Consider the following 22,282-nt stretch of genomic DNA (forward strand, 5'->3'; position numbering starts at 1 on the left):
AGAGCGCTCGCCTTGAGCTGAAGAGCTGAGGGACAGCGCCCAGGCCCAGAGTTCAAGCCCCACGACCGACAAAAAAAAAAAAAGTAATCATAGATGGGCTGGGAAGGTGGCTCAGTAGTAAAGTGCTTGCCTTGCATGCATGAGGCCCTGGGTTCGATTCCTCACACCACATAAGCAGAAAAAGCTGGAAGTGGGGCTGTAGCTCAAGTGGTAGGGCGCTAGCTTTGAGCTGAGGGACACTGAGGGACAATGCCCAGGCCCAGAGTTCAGGCCCCACGACTCAAAAAAAACCCAAAAAACAAAAAAAGTAATCATAGAACTTGATCAAAATTGAAATCTGAATTATTAACTCACAAAAAAAAATACTGGACAATATTAAATGAAACTGAGGCATTCCAACCATCAAAGCTCTGACTGTGGGAAAACTATTAGACAACATCAGTTTTTAATGTATAAAATTTTAGGGAACAAATTACAAGTGGGAAACAAAAAAACAGATTGAACTGATTAAGATATGAATCTTTTGAACAAATTATTTTTTAAATTAGGTGGCAATCAATCAGAAGAATCTTAACACTGAGTTGTGATGGTACAGTTGAGACTGTGAGATTGTACATTCTAAACTGTGGATTGCTCTAGATGGGTTGGGATTTAAAGAGGTTTCATTATACTGTTTGCCCACTCTTTTAGTCTTTGAAATTTTCCATCACAAAACATTTTAAAAAGAGAATACTATAGGCAATCTAAGTAGTATTTTCTCTCTCTTGAATTTATGCAGGTTGGCACTAGCTACAGAGGCTGTCTCAAAAACAAGTAAAGTCTCAACCGAAGAACTTAAGATCTTATGGCAGAAATAATAAAACAAAATTAGCTAATGTGCCCAAGAAAGTTCTTAATGTAATTCTTTATCCAATAAAATAAAATATAAAAGATATAATTCTTGGCTAGGCGCCAGTGGCTCATGCCTGTAATCCTAGCTACTCAGGAGGCTGAGATCTGAGGATGGTGGTTCAAAGCCATCCCGGGCAGGAAAGACCGTGAGACTCCTATCTCCAATAAACCACCAGAAAACCGGAAGTGGCGCTGTAGCTCAAAGTGGTAGAGTGCTCGCCTTGAGCTGAAGAGCTGAGGGACAGCGCCCAAGCCCAGAGTTCAAGCCCCACAACTGACAAAAAAAAAAAAAAAGAAAAGAAAATACACACACACACAATTCTCATGGTATTCTATGTCTTAATAATAAGGATGCTGTTACTTCACATTTTCTCACTTTTAGAACTTTTATTAACTTACATTAACTTTGTAGTGAGATTTCATTACCATTCATCTAGAATGTGTTCCAATCAATCTTATGCCCTCTATCAAACATTTTCAACTTTTAGCTTCAAAGGAAGGCTTGAATACTAGTTTTTCTCTGCTTAAAATGTTTTAGTTTAGTACAGCTCTCCTTTGAAGTGCTCAATATTTTTCTTGTTTTAGGACCTGAAAGTCATAAATGTGATCCCACTCCCTTTTTCACACACTGCATATCCTTCTGCCTTTTTCTTCTCAAGGCTTCTACTCTGTCATTGTATTTCTTTAATCCTCCTTCTACTATACTATATTCAGTCTCCAGCTCTCTTCTGAGAGGAGTTTGCTGGTGAAGGGAACTTACCATACCACAAAACTGAACTGCCACCTGTCTCTTATTCCTGTTAGAAATAGTTTAAAAGGTTGTAAATCTTGCCATATCTGCTATTATACTAGTCACCTAGTTGGAAAGTTTAGTGCCATATTTAATTCTTCCCTTCCCCTTGTTCTATGTAAAGCTTTCCTTAAACAGAGTATTAAAAACCTACAGAAATGGAAAAGTATCCAAGGGAAGTATACAAGGGAAGAAAACAAATCAAACCCTTTCCTGGAGACAGGAAACAGCATATAATTCATACAAAAAAAAAGTAAGAATTTACTGATAGAAGATTTATATAGCACATACTATTGCTGTTTGGCTTTTTCAAGTGCTCTTTCTTCTCAACATAGCTCAAGCTTATCTACACTGCATGATTACCAAGTTTACTTTCCTCATTAAATCTCTTCTCTGAGTATCACTAATCTCTCTTTTAACTCAAATGGCATCTAACTACCCTTAATGTTCTTTAAAATTTTCATATATTTACATACTGCTATTGTGAAAAAATCTGTAAATTATTTGAGAATAAGACCTTATTTCTAAATTCCGCTCTAACCACTAAGTGTCTAGGCATATAAACAGTTCTAAGTAATAAATGTTTACTGACTGAAAGACATGTCAACTTTTACAAGTTATATTTACCCCTATGTAAATTTCATGTGTTTCATCCTTTTCTTGTCTATGCCCTTCTGATTCTCTCTCTACACATTTTTTCATATGCCAAGTTTTCATGAGATTCATATTTATACAATATTCAAGAAGAAACTTTGTTATAAAGTAAAAAATACCCCAACCTTTACAAGTAAAAGAAATTAATTTCTAATTAAAGATAATTTTTTCCATTAATAAACTAATTTTACTTACAGAACATTTTAAAAAATACTCACTTATATAATGCATTCCTAAATTCAGGAGTCATAAAAAGTGTTTGCAAAAGGCTATTCAAATAGCAAGTCATTGCCTGGTTTACTAATCCCACATAACCTTTAAAAAGAAAAATACACATTTAAATTAGCACTTAGATATATAAATAACGGGAGAAATTTAATATATTATAAAGACTCAAAGATTAATAAGACCACAGCTAGAAAATATTTCTAGAAAATATTTCCTTGATTTTGCAGAGTGCAGTCTTCTTAGGCTAGGTTTGTGTGGTATTTAAAGTGAATATAACGTTTACACTTTTCCATTTTAATCCACAACTTTCAGATGAGAGAAGGTTGTTTATATGTCAACTAGACCTACTGTATTAAACATATTACTTTTAAATTTTATTTAAAGGTGATACTGTATGTAGCTCTGGACATATAAACAAAGTATCTGGCTTTTTTAGAGAAACAAAGTTTACATAGTACACATATTGAAGAAGGGATCCCCACTTCCCTCCTGAGTATTGATCAACCCAGGGGCATACTATGCTAGTTAGTAGCAACTGAGATACATTCCCAGCCATCTTTCTACTGAAATGATTTATTATAATATGAAATATATCAAAATGCTTATAATTTAAAGAAAAGTAGCCAAACCTATATATAAATGAAACCTTAATAGAAACAAAGCTACCTAAGTGATTTTTAAAAAAAATTAACAGATTTTAAAGTGACATGACTCATAATCTTGCTCTGGATTTCAGTTTTCTTACCCAGAAAATGAGGTAATGAGACTTGAAATCCGAAGATTATTCTGGCTTAATATTCCAAGAGTTTATGAAAACAAAACAACAAAAATAATAAATCTTACCAGTTTCTGATTTGTTCAAAATTGATGAATAGGAGTAGCTTTGGCTGACATAATCACTGCTGGAGCCCACAGAACCTTCTCTTGGAAGTGGACCTACAAACCTGTCATGAACACTGTCATCCACATTACTGGAGTCCTCCTAAAATGCAGCACAACCAATATTTTACTAAATAACAAATGTGCTGAGCCAGTGGAAAAATACTAAAATTCTAATACAATGAAAAGACATGTGGCATTATAATTATTGCTACTACTAATACATGCCCTTACCACTTCCCATAGCAGGTTTGAAAGACGCAAGATACAGAATATTTTAGAAAGGAGCTTGTAAAACCTTCCAAAATCCTTACTTTTTCCATTTTGTAATGTTCTCTTACAAATGTTCTGTTTGCAGAAAAGCAGGAGATGTGTGGTCCTAACATCAAAAGAACCACTGTAAACTCCTTTGCAACAGAGTTTATCACTCAGTTTTACATAATCATCAGCAGTGGAGTAGACCTGGCTAACAGGAGATACTCAGTATCAATAATAGATAATATAGTTTCCCATGGTTTCCAACAAGAAATTTCAAGGTAATTTGTAATTTCAAGGGACTGAGGGACATAAAAAGAGCATGAACAATTAAGAGCTAAAAACAAATTACCTATTGTACTGACTTATAGAATTATGAGCTCTTTCTACAAATAATAAAATTTTTTAAAGATTACTAAGAATTTTGAATATTAATTTCTAAATTGTAAATCCAATGTTCTTTAAATGGCTAATTTAGATTTCAATGTCATTTAATCAAAATCTTCTTGTCATATAAAACAACGACTTTAAGGAAGATCAGAGGACATATTCTGGTACTGCTACAGAATAGATACATTATGTAATTACTGTCTAATGATATATTTTTATTCATGATACACTCAAATGTAAAGCATCAAATAGGTAAAATTTTTCCTAACAGAAAAAAAATCAATAAACTCTCAGCCTTAGTTTCCACAGTCTATAAAACAAGGAGATAAATTAGACCTAGTTTTTCTTTTTTTTTTTTTTGGATCCGGTCATGGGGCCTGAACTCTGGGCCTGGGCGCTATCCCTCAGCTCTTCAGCTCAAGGCTAGCGCTCTACCACTTGAGCCACAGCGCCACTTCTGGCTTTTTTCTTTTTGCTTATGTGGTGCTGAGGAATCGAACCCAGGGCCTCATGCATGCAAGGCAAGCGCTCAACCACTGAGCCACCTTCCCAGCCCAGACCTAGTTTTCTTAATCTCTTTTAAACTAAGTCTTCTATAATATATTCTAATCCTTTATTAAGAACAGATTTACTTCCCATAGTTTTTAATTTAAGATAAAATGTATTTCGGGCTTTTAAGATTTTTTTTTGTTTTTCTTTTTTGGTCAGTCATGGGGTTTGAAATCAGGGCCTGTGCCTGCTCAGTTTCCTTGCTCTGCTCGGCTTGTGCTCTACCACTTGAGCCACACTTCCAGCCTGATTTCATGCTAGTTGTTTTGCAGATGGAATCTCATGGGGTTTTCTGCTGGGCTGGCTTCAAATTGCAATCTTAGTTCTTAGCCCCTGATATACCAGCACCTGACATTGTAGGTTTATAATTTTTACATATTTGGTTTTCTTTGGTCGGTCATGGGGCTTGAACTCTGGGCCTGGGCGTTGTCCATCAACTCTTCAGCTCAAGGCTAGCACTCTACAGATTGAGTCTCACGGACTTTTCTGCCCAGGCTGGCTTTGAACCGTGATCCTCAGATCTCAGCCTCCACAGTAGCTAGGATTACAGGCATGAGCCACCGGCACCCAGCTACATAGTTTTTTTTAACTTATGTCTACCCCTAAAAAGTCAGAACTGTCTTGAGAACTGCCCTTCACATCTGGAGTTACTGACTGGACAATCTATAAGGCCACTAGACTAGACAAGAAAGTCTATTAAAATAAATGTGAATTTGAGTAAGCACTAAAAAAGAAAAAAGCATTCAATTTATATCTAATCATTGTGCAAAATGGCAATTGGGTCCGGTGATATGGGAATATTATTTTGGCCTTCCCAAGCATAAAAAAAAAAAAAGACAATAGATTATACAATCAAGTAAATGCACTGGCAAAAGCACTGAAACACAGTTGTTTAAATGTATGATGTTTAAATATACGTCAGCCCTAACCCCATCTCTAGTATAGCAATGGCCTTCAAGATAGCAGCCCATGTTAATTAACCTCAATATGGGTAACAAATAATAGACTATAGATGTCTATGTTCAATATATTAATATTATCATATACACTTAAAGCAAACTGACACATTAAAAAATCATAAAATAATTACAAAACATATATCTCCTGTTTCCTTTAGAAATTTGCATTCCCAAGTAGGTGGCAGTGCACAAAAATTATGAACAGAAGGCTTTCTAAATAGCTCACCAGTAATATTTGAGGTTGTTCACCATCTTTATCTGTCAAATGCAGATAGTTCTTCTTTCCTGGCTCAAAATTAGCATCCAGGAGAGACTTGTCACTGGTATGATCCAGTGGTACCTACAAGGCATAAAAATGATAGCTCAGGTTAGAAAAAACATTAATTGTAATAATGAAAAATAATACATGAATGAATTCACATCTACCTTTAAACAAAATTTTTCAGGAATGATTTTGATAAGTTTCTTCTCATCCAGTTTTAGAATTAACTTATCTACTTAAAAACTATGATGGGTTGGGCACCAGTGGCTCATGTCGTCTGTAATCCTAACTACTCAGGAGGCTAAGATCTGAGAATCAGGGTTCAAAGCCAGCCTGGACAGGAAAGTCCATGAGACTCTAATCTCCAATTAACTACTTGAAAAAGCCAGAAGTGGCACTGTGGCTCAAGTGGTAGAGTGCTAGTCTTGAGTCAAAGAAGCTCAGAGACAGCGCCCAAGCCCTTAATTCAAATCTGTGGACCATCAAAAACAAAACTACAAAAAACACTACTCACATTTCCCTACATGAAGAGAGAAGGTAAAAGTTCACACAATATTAAGCTCTGTACACAAAGTTCTATATTTATGTTTCCATATTCTCTAAAATGTATGCAATACTGATGAATTTTAATAAGAGACAATTTAACACACTAAAAACTATAAACTGTTTTGTTATATGAATATAGTGAGAATTCCAAGATAAATAACACACTTAATATCACAATCAAAATAATTATGTAGCGTAACTAAAATACAACCTTCAGGATAATCTCTTAAAGAAATACCTGCACTAGTGAATAATACCTATTTTAAGTCAACTACCAGGACACAAAGGAAAATAAAGTCACAAGAGCAAATGTTTAGGTTTCTTAAAGGCAAAAGATAAATAAGATGGGAAGACACATGACAGCTCAGAACTACTCTTGTGTGGTGTTGTTTGTTGTTCTTTTGTGTGTGCCAAGCCTGGGGCTTGAACTCATGACTGGGCACTGTCCCTGAGCTTTTGTGCTCAATACTAAGTGCTCTACCAGTTGAGCCACAGCTCCATTTTTGTCTTTTTTGGTGGTTAACTGGGGTAAGAGTCTCACAGACTTTCTTGCCCCAGGTTGGCTTTGAATCATGATCCTCCAATCTCAGCCTTCAGAGAAGTTAGGATTATAGGTGTGAACCACAAGGGTCTGGCTTAGAATTTTTTTTTTTTTTTTTTGGTCAGTAGGGCTTGAACTCAGGGCCTGGGCACTGGCCCTGAGAGCTTTGTCTCTCAAGGCTAATGCTCTATGACTTTGAACCACAGGCCACTTCTGGTTTTTTGGTGGTTAACTGAAGATAAGTCTCACAGGTGTTCCTGACCAAGCTGGCTTTGAATCATGATCCTTAGATCTCAGCTTCCTGAGTAGCTAGGATTATAGGCTGGTACCCGGCCAGAACTATTCTTTGAAGTACAAAAGAAGAGAAAACTCTGAACCAAGAGTATTCAAAGTTTGAGATTAAATATTAGCTATCGTCATTTGCTCTGTTGGACTACCAATTTTTATTTTCTTTTGGTCGGTCATAGGGCCTAAACTCTTCAGCTCAAGGCTAGCACCCGACCATTTGAGCCACAGTGCCACAGCTTTTTCTGCTTATGTGGTACTGAGAAATCAAACCCAGGGCTTTATGCATGCAAGGCAAGCACTCTACCACTGAGCTACCTTCCCAGCCCACAACTATCAATTTTATTGATTAATTTCAGAGTGTATAGCTAACTACTTTAAGACATTAGTTCTATACTTTTAAAAACATAGAAGAAAAAGAAAAGCAAAATAACCTGATTTTAAAGGCAAATCACTCACACCAAACATTTTTCATTCTTCTGTAGAACTAATTAAAACTACGCCTTCCAAATACATACAGAGTTTCACTTGCTGTTAGAACATTTTCATGGAAAATGCAGTATAGCAATGGCATAGGATAGAAAGGGAAGATATAAGCAAAAACATCGTGATGGAATAATACTGACATTTGTGTTAAAAAAAAAATTACTCGGGCTTGGAATGTGGCTTAGTGGTAGAGTGTTTGCCTAGCATGTATGAAGCCCTAGGTTCAATTCCCCAGTGCCACAAACACAGAAAAGGCCAGAAGTGGTACTGTGGCTCAAGTGGTAGAGTGCTTACCTTGAGTAAAAGAAGCTCAGGGACAGCGCCCAGGCTCTGAATTCAAGCCCCAGGACTAGAAAAAAAAATTACTCTAAGATCAGGGAATTAAGATTACAAAGATCTGGACTGGGGATGTAGTTCTGTGGTAGAATATTTGCAAAGCTCTGGGTTTGTTCCCAGCAGCAAAAAGAAGGGAGGGAGGGAAAAAAAGAATAAAGAGCAGATCACTAGTTTTGCCTTAAATACTAACCAAGAGAAAGAGATTTTTAAGTAAAAATTAAACAGATTGAAGATCTCTGAATTAGAAGGCAACATGAGTACTATATTTAAACTGATCAATGCCTGTCCTATCATCTAGATGCCTGAATATGATACATCAGCATTCACAGAGAAGTTAACAAAAATTCTTGAAAATTAAAGATAAAAGAAAACAATCACCAAATATTTGAGGAAATTCTGTAATGGAAGAAATAAATGCAAAAGAGGATAATTAATCAAAGAAGCACAAGACTGAATTAAAAAATATACCCTCTAAAATACCTGAAAAGGGCTCACAGAGATCTGGAGGATTATAGTTCAACACCAGTACAGGCACAAACTAAGTAACGTTCAATCTTAAACAATAAATCAGGTATGGTGCAGTCAACCTAGTTATGTCGGGTAAAATAGGTAAGAGAACTGCTGTTTAAAGCTGGCCAGGCAAAAAGCCCCTGAAACTTTACATAAAAAAATAATTAAAGTGGGGCTGGGAAGGTGGCTCAGGGTAGAGTGCTTGCCTTGCTGCATGAGGCCCTGGGTTCGATTCCTCAGCACTACATAAGCAGAAAGAGCTATAAGTGGCACTGTGGCTCAAGTGGTAGGGTGCTAGCCTCGAGCTGAAGAGCTGAGAGACAGTGCCTAGGCCCAGAGTTCAAGCCCCACAAATGCCAAAAATAAATAAATAATAATAATTAAAGCAAAAAAGGGCTGGAAATATGATGCAAGTAGTAGGTAGAGTACCTGCCTAGCAAGCCCCGAGGCCAAGTTTAAACCTCAGAATTGAAAGGGGGGGGGGGGAAAAAAAACTTAACACCTGAGAACACTGAAGCCATTAAAAAATATTTTTGAGCTTGAAAGCTAAAGGCAAAATCTGTATGTTTATATACAGAAAATATGAAAAAAGAAAAAGTTACCACAAGGCACCAGTGGCTCATGCCTGTAATCCTAGCTACTGAGGAGGCTGAGTTTTGAAGCCAACCTGGGCAGGAAAATCCAAAAGCTTCTTATCTCCAATAAACTACAAAAACTGCCAGAACTGGAGCTGTGGCTGAGGCAGAGTTCTATCCTCAAGCAAAAGAAGCTCGGGAACCACAGCCAGACCCTGAATGCAAGCCCAAGGATCAGTACCCAAAAAAAAGCCCCTTTGATGAAGATGGGTGCAGATGGGATAAGTAGGATGGCAAGAGAATGATAATGGTAGTGACTCTGATCATAAATAGCGTAACATAAATAGACATGTTAAACTGAAACCTCCTTGTACAAGTATTTGAATAAGGAGGTTGAATATTGTTGAAATAGATATTCTTAACTACAAAAATAAGGAAACTTGTTGAGGATACTATTTTTTGAGGGGGAGTTGGGTAATAAACGGAGTGAAAGTGATTGGAATACAGTGTAAATGTGTGGAGATCTAACAATATAAGCCAATGAAAACATTTCCAAAGGAAAAAAAATCCTCATAAAATATGTTTTTGTTTTCTTGTACTAGTCCTAGGGTTTGAAATCTAAGACCAGGGCGCTGTCCCTGAGTTTTTCCCTCAAGGCTAATGATCTACCAGTTGAGCCATACTTCTACTTCTGGCTTTTTGGTGCTTAATTGGAGATCAGAGTCTCAGACTTTCATGCCTGGGCTGGCTTAGAACTGTGATTGTCACCTCAATCTTACAGATGTGAGCCAGCATTTAGCTCAGCAAAATTACACGGCTTTATACATTTTATACATTTCTTTCACTGAATAACATCAAGTGAATATCATGAGTAACTGATGATATGACAAAGTGTAACCTTTAGGAAAACAAATGTTTGTTTCCATATCAGTACTGGTGTTTGAGCTCAGGGCCTTGCACTTTCAGCTCATCTCTTTTGTCACATGTGCCATACATCCACTTCTAGCCTTTTGCTGGTAACTGGAGACCAGAGTCTCACAGATTTTTCTCCCCGTGCTGAATAGAGGCAAAGGTAAAAAAAGGATCTAATTACTGAGTTGTACACATGCTCTTACTGAAACAGCTATACTTTTGCTTATAAGATACTATATTACAATTCTAGGCTTTAATACATTATTATTAGTAATAATAACATCAACAATAACTAACAGCTTCCATGAAGATGCATTAAGTCTTAGGTTTACCGTATCAGCAGTGTTGATTCCATTTCCCCATGCCAAATCAAAGGTTCCATTTATGTAGCCTACTTTGTTGGCCACATCTTCAAAGAGCTTTCTGACTGGAGTAGATGCTGGTAAATTTAAAGTGATCCGTTCATTCACTGTCTTTGAGTTCGTAGTATCTTGTATTATACATAAGACTCTAGGTTCTTCAGCAGCATTTTCTATCTGAAATTTTAAAAACATTATTTTTGATATTGCTTATCTTTAAAGAAACTATAACTAGTTATAACATTTATGATTAAATATAAAATAATCTACAAAATATTATTTTCTCTGTGCTACTAGTACTACTGTTTTTATTATGTCTGAAACAATCTGATAAATGTGTGAAACATATAAGCACTAAATATGCTCATTTTGGAAAACATTTTAGACTCAATGGTCACTTTTGTGGTTATCTAATTTTGATCTATAAGGTTGTAAAGCAACAATCAACAAGCCAAGAAGAGTTTAAGTTAAACATCACAAAATGCATCTTTAAAAATGTGTCATTATCATTCAAGCATAATCAAACTAAGCTTTTCTGGGTTTCATAAAGATACTAGAAAACTGCACAGAAATTCATTGAGAATTATCTAAACACGCAAAAAAGTCTCCTAATCGTTATGCTTTTGCAACCATAACTAAGGTATTAAAAATAAATAGTAAAAACCACTTCATTCAGCCAGACACCAGTGGCTCATGCCTGTAAGTAATCCTAGCTATTCAGGAAGCTGAGATCTGAGGATCACGGTTCAAAGTCAGCCCGGGCAAGAAACTCCATAAGACTCTTATCTCCAATGAACCACTCAGAAAACCAGAAGTAGCGCTGCGGCTCAAGTGGTAGAAGGCTCACCTTGAACAGAAGAGCTTAGGGGCAATGCCTAGGCCCAGAGTTCAAGCCCCATGACCAACAAAAACAACCAACCAAAAAAAACTCCACTTCATTTATTAACATGTTGGGAGCTGACAAGCATATCCAAACAGATCAGCCAGGAGAGAAAACAAAAACAGCTTTTCAACTACCATTCTGGAAAATGATCACAAATTTTCCTTCTTTAAATCAGCAGTATCAAGGCAATTTGTTGTTGGTAGTGGTTTTGTTTAGTTGTTTTATTTTTTTCAAAAAAAGGAAACTGTTCCAAAGATGCTATGCCTTTTCTTAACCTCTTAAAAAAAATAACTTCAACTTTCTACAGGAATAGAGCTCACAGACTCATCAGATACCTGAAAGGAAAGAATTTCTTTCCCACCTATTTTTCCAGTAATGGCCAATCAATGAACAGCACCATCATCCACCTAGAGGCTAAAACCAAAGAGCTGAGCTCAGCATCTCCCAGTTTCTTCCTTCTTCAAGTGATACTATCACCAAATCCTGTCAACTCTATTTACATTCCCTTTTTTTTTGGGGGGGGAGGTTCGGTCGTGGGGCCTGAACTCTGGGCCTAGGCACTGTCCCTCAGCTCTTCAGCTCAAGGCTAGCTCTCTACCACTTAAGCCACAGCGCCACTTTCGGCTTTTTTTCTTTTTGCTTATGTGGTGCTGGGTAATCGAACCCAGGGCCTCATGCATGCAAGGCAAGTGCTCTACCACTAAGCCACCTTCCCAGCCCCACATTTCTTTAGATAATCAGAATATCTTAGATAAAATTATAGCAATATGCTCCTGAAAACTGTTCTTTAAATCTTACATTCCATTACAGAACTGTCTTTCTGGGGTTGGAGGCATGGCTCATGTTGGTAGAGCACCTGCCAATAGCACAAAGTGTCAGATACCCAGTTCCCATTCTGGTCTATTTGGACAAAAAAACAAAACAAAAGACCTGTCTCAAATATACAAATTTAACAATGTCAATCTCTTGTTGTCCCTGAAAATTGGGTGCATCAATCATTTGACTGAATGACTTCTGACCATCCTGAGAATAGGCTATTCAGAAACATGACCTGCATATACCAGTGCTCTCCGTTTTCCTTCTTCCTTGGTGCTGGGAATTGAACCCAAGGTCTTACATATGCTAACCAGTCACAACATCACTGAGTATAGCCCAATTCTGTGAATGTATTTCCTTCTTTTTATAAAAAAAAATCTCTAATTTTTGGTTGAATCTATATTTTCCATGTTAAGTAAGAATTATTATCATTAACTAGTACTGAAAACAGGACAGACATGCAGGTTTTTTGTTTACTTGATGAATATAATTAGAATTTGTTACAGTAATATATGGTTTGGGATTTGCAAGATCATGCAAATTAAGGTTGATCCAATTAATTTAGAGCAGAAATAAGTTGGTATGTTAAAACAAATTGACTACCACTACATTTAAGACAAATCAAATATTGAATTATGGAAACAACTCACTTACAGGAGAAATATTTTTCTGCAAAATAAAAAACTAAATAAGAAAGAGTTAAGGTATTTGGGGAATGGTACTGAACCCCAGGGCCTCATACTTGCTACAGTCTTCTACCATTAAGCCCCAGCCTTTTGTGCTCTCATTTATTTTTCAAAGAATTTCTCTTTTTCTTTTTTTTTTTGCTTGGATCAAGCCTGGAGAAGAATGCCTTCCACATACACGGGATTACAGGCTTGAGCCACCATGATTTTAGACATCAATGTACTACTGAAATAATGGGTTTGTGTCTTTTGGCTGAAAATGAGTGAGGGATATTTATGATAATTCCTCATACCTGAACTATAATTATTAAGTATTTCTAGGCATATGCAAAGTATACAGAATCTGGAGCTAATTTATTACTGACAGTTGTATATAAACATTATGTCTTTTAATATTAAAAAATAGTGAACAACTCAAAATAGTTTAAACTACCAAAGATATACTTTCATAGTTTCAATGTATACTTTAGAAGCAGTTACATCTGACTGATTCAAGTTTCTTGGTATAAAATAGTGCAATAGTCCCATTTTAAATCTTAAGGAAGATTGGAGTTAATGGTTCATCAAAGAAAACCTTTCTAAGAACTGAAAATCAAAATGTTATATTTTAATATACCTAATAGTGGTGATATTTTAACATCACATCTCTGGTTCTTTCCCTAAATATGTGAGAGTACAATATAAAAACTTATGATTTCTTTCCTTCCATCTGAACATATTGAGAAATTTCTCCCTAATAGTTTGCCATATGAAGATCAAATGCTATAGTAAATAAACACAAAAGGTAATTTCAGGTGTACCTTTTACTGTTGTATTGACAACAGCTTTCTTTTCTGTAAACATAATTACACTTAGTTTTCAAACAAATGAACAAAAAACAGTAAAGTATAAAAACATGGAAATCTCCGTAATCTCATAAAACAAGTAATAACTATTACCCTGGTGGAACAGTGCATGCCTGTGATCCTAGCAACTGGAGAGACAGGAGCATTGTGAATTCAAGTCCAGCCCTGGCAAAGTTGTGAGACGCTCTCAAAATCAAGATCAAAATACAAATAATAGGGCCATACTCTACCACTAAAGTGGTAGAGTTCTTACTTAGCATGCACATGACCTTGTGTTCAATCCTCATTGTTCCAATTAGAGAAGAGAAAAAGAAAGACACAAGGTGGGATGGAAGGCAAGGAGAGGAGGAAGCAGATGAGAAGAGGACAAGAGAAAAAAGAAGGCATCCAGACAGGCACAGACAGACACATAATAAATATTTTGTTGTATACCTTTCCAAATACTTTTCCTACATAAAGAACACACAGAGATACATGCAAGCTTCTTAGACACAAACAATGGATTAGAAATATAGATGTTGTTTGTAACTTCTTTCTTTGTTTAAAAATGTCATGCAATTTTTTTTCCTGGTACTCTACCATTTTTACAACTGTACAGTATCATTTAATACATGGATTAGTAACAATTTACTTAGTTCTACTTTACTACTTTAGGCTAGACTTCATTCTGTAGAAAAAGAATTTTCAAGACTTAAAAAAACAAAAAACTAAAACAGTAACTCTGTAATGAATGAAACTTTGTACCTAGCCAGGCACAGTAGTGACTAGCAATAATCCCAACTACTTAGAAGGTGGAGGCGGAGTACAAGGCCAGCTTAATCAATCAATGAGGCTTTATCTCAAAAATATAAACCAAAAGGCTAACAGGAGAAGGGTATGTGGCTCAAATGGCAGAGTAGAGCGCTTGCTTTGTTAAGTATGGCAAATTGAAATCCAGGCTCAACCTCCCATTCTACAAAGGAAAGAAATATGGAGGAAAAATAACCTAGTACTCATTCTATTTTCTAAAAATTTCTACATGTAGGATTTGTAAGTCAATCATATCCTACTCGAAAATTTAGAGATCAATCACATTTTACTTCTGAATTCAGTTCTAGTCTAATTTAAACATAAACAAAACATTTTCCTTTAAAGGTGTACACTAGCAACTTGTAATCCATTACATTCCATTTAAAATTCTGGTCCATTAATTTCATCTATAATTTAATCTAATATGTGGCTATCAACCATAGATTTCATCAAACTTCAGGAACCACTATTGTCAACACTAAACATGAGGTCAATTTTCTACTTCCTCACCTCCATTATAAGAACAAACAGAAAAACTCTTTTTTTTCTATTTTAAGATAAATCAGTAATTTTATAATCGCTTTTCAAGAGGGGAAAAAACTCTATAGCATGAGTTAAACATGAAATTTTCTGAAACACTTAAGTGTAAAAAGGCATTTCCTAGAAATATGGAGGCTACCTAATCTCTTTTAAATTCTATTCCATATGAATCCTATTAATGTGAAATAAAAAACAAAACCAGTATTATCATGAATTACAACGAGCTAAAAATTCTTTGCTGTTTTTTTTCCCCTTTCTTTCCCCTCTTCCTAGCCTAGTGTGATTGAGTACCAACAGAATATGAGAGAAGTGATAGAATATAACTTAAAGCCTGGCCTTAAGAAACCCACAGCCTCAGGTTTATACCTCTTGGGACTTTCCCGTTTATAAACTAGCCAGGAGGTCAAAAATCCAATGATCTTGTAGTCAGCATGTTATGAGGAACACTAGCAATCTACACAGAGTGAAGGTAGACACTCTAGAGAAAAAACTGAGGTGTCTGATATATGTAAACAGCCCTCCTGGGCATTCTATCCAAAGCCAGCCAGCTGATGCCACACAGAAGCAACTAAGTAAGATGAGCCAAGCTTGAATACCATCGAACAGAACTGTGAGAAAATAAACTGAGTATGAATGTTTCTACATAGAAAATCTTGCCAAATACAAAAGTAAAAATCACACAAAACTGAAACTATGGTACAGATAATTCATAGTAATATTGCACTTGTGCTAGTAATGAAAAATGCATAAATTATATTTTATTTATATTTAACAATGTACACGTTAAGAATGTTCTGTTTGTACATGAGCTCACTAAAGAAATACCTGATTTCTGGACACAGCCAGAAAAGACTCCATAAAGCTTGTGAGTCATACCTTCATCCATGTGGAAGATGTAGGAAGGAATATGGTCATGTTCTGACACCAAGCTAGGTAAAAAAATGCAAAACTTCATATGCCTATCTAAAAAACAATGATAACAAAATGCCTGGGTTTGGAGGTAGAGTGCCTGCCTCGTAAACTTGAGACCCTGAGTAAACTTGAGACCCTGAATCCACATCCTAGTACTACCAAAAAAAATTTTTAAAGCCATAACCTTGTTGATAAAGAGGTAAATATATTGGGATAAAAATAAGAGAAAAAAAAAGTTTTCTTCCAAAAATGGCCTTGCAGCTAGGTTGATACAGATATTTGCTCTCTATAAGGAAAAGTTGTTGGCCAGCTGCCTCTTAAAAATCTTGTCTCTTTTTCTTTGCATTCCTAATAGTTGAAAATTGAACTTTCGAGTTCTCTGATGTTTACATCATATTTTCTGTTTAAAACATTACAAAGTGATCTCTTTACCTCTACATGTGATAGTCATATTTCTTTCAACATGTCTTCCTTTCAAGAAAAATATGGGAAGTGGAAGTATGGCTCAAGTGGTAGAACACCAGGCTTGAGCAAAATGCCAAGTGAGAGCATGAAGCCAACTTCAAGTGAGGAAGGGGAAGGGAAAGGGTAAGGGGTGGAAGGAAGGAACGAAGGAAGGAAGGAAGGAAGAAAGGAAGGAGGGAGGGAGGGAGGGAGGAAGGAAGGAGGGAAGGAAGGAAGGAAGAAAGGAAGGAGGGAGGGAGGGAGGGAGGGAGGAAGGGGAATGGAGGAAGGGAAAGAGGGAGGAAGAAAACTATGGTTGCAAGCTCACACACACATTTCTGTATTTCTTGGTATGGAAGCTGCTATAAGCTAAGAAATTAAGCCTTAGACTATTATTCTTCTGGGTATCTACTGCTCATGATTAATATACTGCTATAGAATATGAGATTTGATGTTTTAAAATTTGTGCTGACTGTAAGTTTATAACATTCATAGCCTCAATCAGATTGTGCCATTTTTATTTTAATAAGGGATAATTCCTTGGCTATGAATGTAGGTCTTAATTAACACAAAAAAGATTATTTTTAATTTTCCAATTTTTTGTAGGTCATAGGGCTTGAACTCAAGGGCCTGGGCACTACCCCTGAACTTTTTTGCTCAAGGCTAGTGCCCTATCACTTTGAGCCACAGTGGTTGACTAGAGATAAAAGTCTCATGGACTTTCAGGACCAGGCTGGCTTTGAACTTCAATCCTTAGATCTCAAATTCCTGAGTAGCTAAGATTACAGGCATGAGCCACCAGTGTCTGGCTAAAAAAAAAAAAAAGATTATTTTTAAGATCCTTCTTCTACTCCATCCCTAACCTACAGAAAATTCTGATTTTATATGATTTTTTTTCAAGTGGTATCTTGCCACATTCAGGATGCATAGAAGACATTTATCCAAGAACTTTGAGGATAAAAAAAAAACTTATAAAGGGACCCAAGTAAAATGAAGTATGAAAGCTACATCCTAGGAAGTTTAGGTGTGTAATTCACACAATGCTATCAAGAAGGTAATAGTTTACTTAATTCTTCAAACAAGTTTTCTGGATTGTGACTTTGTTAATTATTGTATCACTTAATTCCTAGACTGTTACCATTTTAGAAAATAAATCTGCAAGAAATAATTAAATACCATATCCAAAGGCAAAGCAAAAGATTCTGTGAGGATTTTTTGTACAAGTTCTGGGGCTTGAACTCAAGGCCTGGGTACTCTCCCTGAGTTTTTTTGCTGCACTCTACCAAGATTTGAACCACAACTGCATTTCCAGACTTTTAGTGGTTAATTGGAAATGAGAGTCTCTTTCCTGGGCTGGCTCAAACCGCAATCCTCAGATCTCAACCTCCTGAGCAGCTAAGATTACAGGCATGAGCTCCAGGTGCCCAGCCGGATACTGTGGCTTTTTTAACAATCCTCTCCCCTGCCATTTGCTTGTTAAAAACAAGGGACTCTCAAACACAAAACTTACTTATAGTGACTTTTATATTATTAGAATTCACAGAAATAAAAGTCAAACAAGCATAAAACTTAAGACATGCCTTGTTATTACATAAAAATGCTAACATGCTGTTATTTGCTCTGCTGTCTATTGCACTAAATCAATTACATCAGCAGACTACCTGTAAAAATTTCTTCTTCATTTCATCAAAGATATTTTGTCTGCATCTCCAAAACACATCCTATGACATATAAGAACAAAATGAATTACAAATTACAAATTGTTTCTATAAAATAAAAGGAAAAGACAGAATGAGAACAATTTTCCTAAGGACATTTATATGATAAAAAACATTATGAAATGTTACCTAGTATATTTTTCCTAAATTATACTTGTAATTTTTTACCTTAGATCTCAGTTATACTCTTTATAGGTACTGAAAAAAATCTATGGTATAGTGATAAAGTATAATTTTAATGTAGAAAACAGATACAATGAACAAAGAGAGGTAGCTTTCATATAAACCTCTCACTATGAAATAAGCTTTTTAACAATTAAAATACAGAAATATGTCAAAGAAAATAATATCTATAATCAAGAGATAATCTTGAAAATTTTTGTTTTTAGTAAATTTGATACTTTAGTTAATAAAAAGAGAACAATTGAGTTAAAAGGTAATTTTGCTTTTATAATAGAAACAGGATTCTAACAGCAATACACAGTTTTTAAGGATACTCTAAAATAACTTCTAGAGCAATTATAAATAATTTGGTATACATATCCTACCAGAATCTTCTCCATTGTGTACATACTTACAATTTTGAGGATGTGTTAATTTCTGTCCAAACAGAATCATTCTATACAGCATTATTTTAATTGTTTCTTGTCCCTCAATACTCACCTTCCTATGCCACAACAACTATTTTTAAAATGGAAGTATTCCATTATATACAAACCATAATTTGCTTACTTAAATCTGCTATTAATGGACATTTAAGCTCCTTCAAATTTTTACTACTGTACTGCTTATATATACAATATTTTCCTTAAGATAGTTCCCCAAAAGAAAGCATTACTGCATCAAAAGATTAGTACTAGTTTTTAAGATTTTTTTTTTTTTGGTTGGTTGTAGGGCCTGAACTCTGGACCTGGGCACTGTCCCTCAGCTCTTCAGCTCAAGACTAACACTCTACCACTTGAGCCACAGTGCCACTTCCAGCTTTTTCTGCCTATGTGGTGCTGAGGAATCCAACCCAGGACCTCATGCATGCAAGGCAAACACTCTACCACTGAGCCACCTTCCCAGCCCAGATTTTATTGATACAGATGTTGACTCTTTCTTTCACAAAACAGCACTGAACTACAAAAGCTGTCAAATTGTTCTAGATGCTTAGAATATAGCAGTGAACAAAGCCTGTGTCTAAGCCATCATTATCAGGCACTCCCCATCCTTCAAGGCCTTTGCATTTGATTTATGTCATGTCTAGATTGCTTTACCCCAGGACAACCTCATCTCCTTGGATCAAGTATTACTGTGGTGGCTCTAAAACATGTCACAAAAGTAGTAGTCTAATCCTAGACCCTTTTAATTTGGGCCAGGCTTAGTGACTCCTTATATTATATAACATGACTTCCAAGGCTGAAAAAAAACGTAATACATTTCCAGGCAGGCTCTTTTAGATGGTTGCCCTTAGAACATAGGTACTATTCTGTGAAGAAGTTAAGCAGCCAAAAAGAAAGGTTATGTGAACATGGTACCAGTGGCTTATGCATATAATCCTAGCTACACAGGAGGCTGAGATCTAAACATCAGTTTAGAGTAAACTCTTGCTAGAGACACTTATCCCCGAGAGGAGAGAAGAAAGGAGAGAGGAAGGGAATGTCAGATATATATACTTACACATCTGCTATACTTTTGTACATATTCACAATAAAACAAAGTCAAAACAAGGAGACAACTAAGAATCAACATAAAGTCAGTAAAAATAATGTATATCTATTAAGTATAAAAATGAGAATAGGGCTAGAAAATTGTAACTCTTAGTTTAAAGTATAACTGAAGTATTATACACAAAGATTTATCCTGGGCTTCAGTGTTTTAAGTACTTGTTTAGATACAGTCATGAAAAGGAACTATCAATTTTAAAGAAAAATCCAAGGGGCTGGGAAGGTGGCTCAATAGTAAGAGTGTTTGCCTTGCATGCATTAGGCCCTGGGTTTGATTCCTCAGCACCACATAAACAGAAAAAGCGGGAAATGATGCTGTGGCTCAAGTGAGAATACCATACAGAGGAATTACAATTACATGGGCAAGATAACAAGCACATTTCTTATCAAGCATTGTTGCCTCTTCTTTGTTTCCCCTTCCCATCCCTTCCCATCCTCCGCCCCCCACCCCCCGCCACCAAAGTTGTAAAGTTCATTTTTCAACATAACGACTTGTACATCTCATTGTTGCAATGGGTCCACCTGTATCCTAGATAAATGATTTGTTTTTGCCCTTCCCTTCCACAAATTATACCAACATCAAATACAGTGAAAGCAGGGGTTATATCGTGGGGGAGGGACATACAAAGCAACATAGAAATCATATTATAAATATATCAGAAACAATTGCATGAAAGAAAAAAAACATTTAAATACTTATCTTGGGGTTCATTCCCCTAACATCAACTTATCTGACCTTTTCTGCTTGACTCAGACGTATACTAGTTATTGCAAATAAGGAAAACCAAGGAACCTATGTTTCTTTGGGCCTGGCTTACTTCACTTCATATAATTTTTTCTACTCTTATCTTCAATAAACCATTAGAAAACCAAAGTGGAGCTATGCCTCAAGCGGTAGAGCACTTGCCTTGAGCTGAAGTGCACAGGGACAGCGCCCAAGCCGAGTTCAAACTCCACGACCAACAAAAAAAAAAGTCAAAATTAACCCACAAAAATCAATAACCTTTCTGTATACCAATAATATACAAGCAGAGAAGGAAATCAGGAAAGCAATTCCATTTGTAATAGTTTTAAAAAAAATTAAATACCTGGGTATAACTTTAACCAGAGAAGCAAAAGATCTCTATGGCAAAAAGTACAAAGTATACAAAAAAAAAACTTGAAGAAATTAAAAATGACATCAGGAAATGCAAAGATTTTCCATGTTCATGGATTGGTAGAATTAATACTGTGAAAATGGCCATACTGTGTTAGTCCAATGAGCTTCCTTCCCATAGTTTAGCATGTTTCTTCCCCCTTCCATAGCTTAACATGCTTCATTCCTAGGCAACACTAGGCCCATTTAGTATAGGCAGTATATAATCAGCCTCCAACTCCCCTTTGCCTTGATATGGCACTCCTCTGGGGCAGCTACCACCATATAAGGCAGCAAGTGGCCCTTAGAGTGACCTTCAGGTTTGGGCAGCTGCAGGGCCCCTTGGGCAGCTGCAGGGCCCCTTATCTACTGAGGCAGCAGCCATGAATCCTCGTCCACCATGATGAGCCCCTGGCACTCACATCCACACCAGTGTCTCGGCATCCTAGCCTTTTCTAGCCTCTCCTAGCCTCAGTAGGTTATATAGGTCACTTCAGATAATAGCCAGCACTTCTCACTTCTTTTATGTGAGAAGGGGTCTTGCTAGTCCCTTTGCTGGCAATAAGACTTTTCTTTGTTCTTTGTACCTGGATGTCTGTGTGGCTTTCTGGCAAAGTCAATTTATTCTAACACTGCAAAAAATGAAATACAAATTCACTGCAATCCCCATCAAAATTCCAATGATTTTTTTTTACTGAGATAGAAAAAACAATAAAAAAATGCATATGGAACAACAAAAGACCTGTAATAGCCAAAGCAATTCTAGGCAAAAAAAAAAAAGGGAATGCAGGTGATATCACAATATCAGTCCTCAAACTCTACTACAGAGCTATAGTACAAATACAGTCTGGTGCTGGCATAAAAATAGACCAGAAGATCAATGGAACAGAGTAAAAGACTGGGAAATAAAACTATTTACTTACAGTTATCTGGTATTTGCTAAGGGAACCAAAGATATGCAGTGAAAAAAACATAGCCTTTTCATCCATATTCAGAAAACTCAAAGTGGATCTGTAACCAAGCACTAACAGCAACTCAAGGTGGAGCAAAGAACTCAACATCAGACCTGAAACTTTGAAATTACTGCAAGAGAGTAGGAGAAACATTAGAATGCATAGGTATAGGTAGAAACTTTTTGAAAAGAGTCCCAAGGGCACAGCTGATAGGACAGATACTTGACAAGTGGGATTACATTAAAATAAAAAGTTTCTGCACAGCTAAGGACATAGTTACTAAACTAGAAAGACAGTCAACAGACTGGGAGAAAATCTTTATCAGCAATATATCAGAGAAAGGTCTAAGATCCAAAATATACAAGGACTTCAAGAAACTAACCCTTCCCCAAAGGTAATCAACCAATCACACACACACACACACACACACACACACACACACACA

At 36.2% G+C, this 22,282-nt stretch overlaps 1 protein-coding gene across 2 annotated transcripts in view; it reads right to left on the reverse strand.

Annotated features, from left to right (window-relative positions):
• Positions 1–22,282, reverse strand: part of Usp47 (ubiquitin specific peptidase 47) — a 96,038-nt gene that overhangs the window by 58,239 nt on the left and 15,517 nt on the right. Inside the window, exons 2-6 of one of the 2 annotated variants that reach the window (XM_013028774.1) lie at positions 17,984–18,043; positions 10,381–10,584; positions 5,822–5,935; positions 3,407–3,545; positions 2,554–2,650 (exon numbers count right to left, since the gene is read on the reverse strand). In XM_013028774.1, coding sequence (XP_012884228.1) covers positions 2,554–2,650; positions 3,407–3,545; positions 5,822–5,935; positions 10,381–10,584; positions 17,984–18,043 — 614 coding nt within the window. The remainder of the gene's footprint in view (positions 1–2,553; positions 2,651–3,406; positions 3,546–5,821; positions 5,936–10,380; positions 10,585–17,983; positions 18,044–22,282) is intronic. The other variant, XM_013028775.1, reaches the window with a different exon arrangement.

The sequence above is a fragment of the Dipodomys ordii genome, unplaced genomic scaffold (assembly GCF_000151885.1).
Source record: "Dipodomys ordii isolate 6190 unplaced genomic scaffold, Dord_2.0 Scaffold113, whole genome shotgun sequence".
Taxonomy (NCBI): Eukaryota; Metazoa; Chordata; class Mammalia; order Rodentia; family Heteromyidae; genus Dipodomys; species Dipodomys ordii.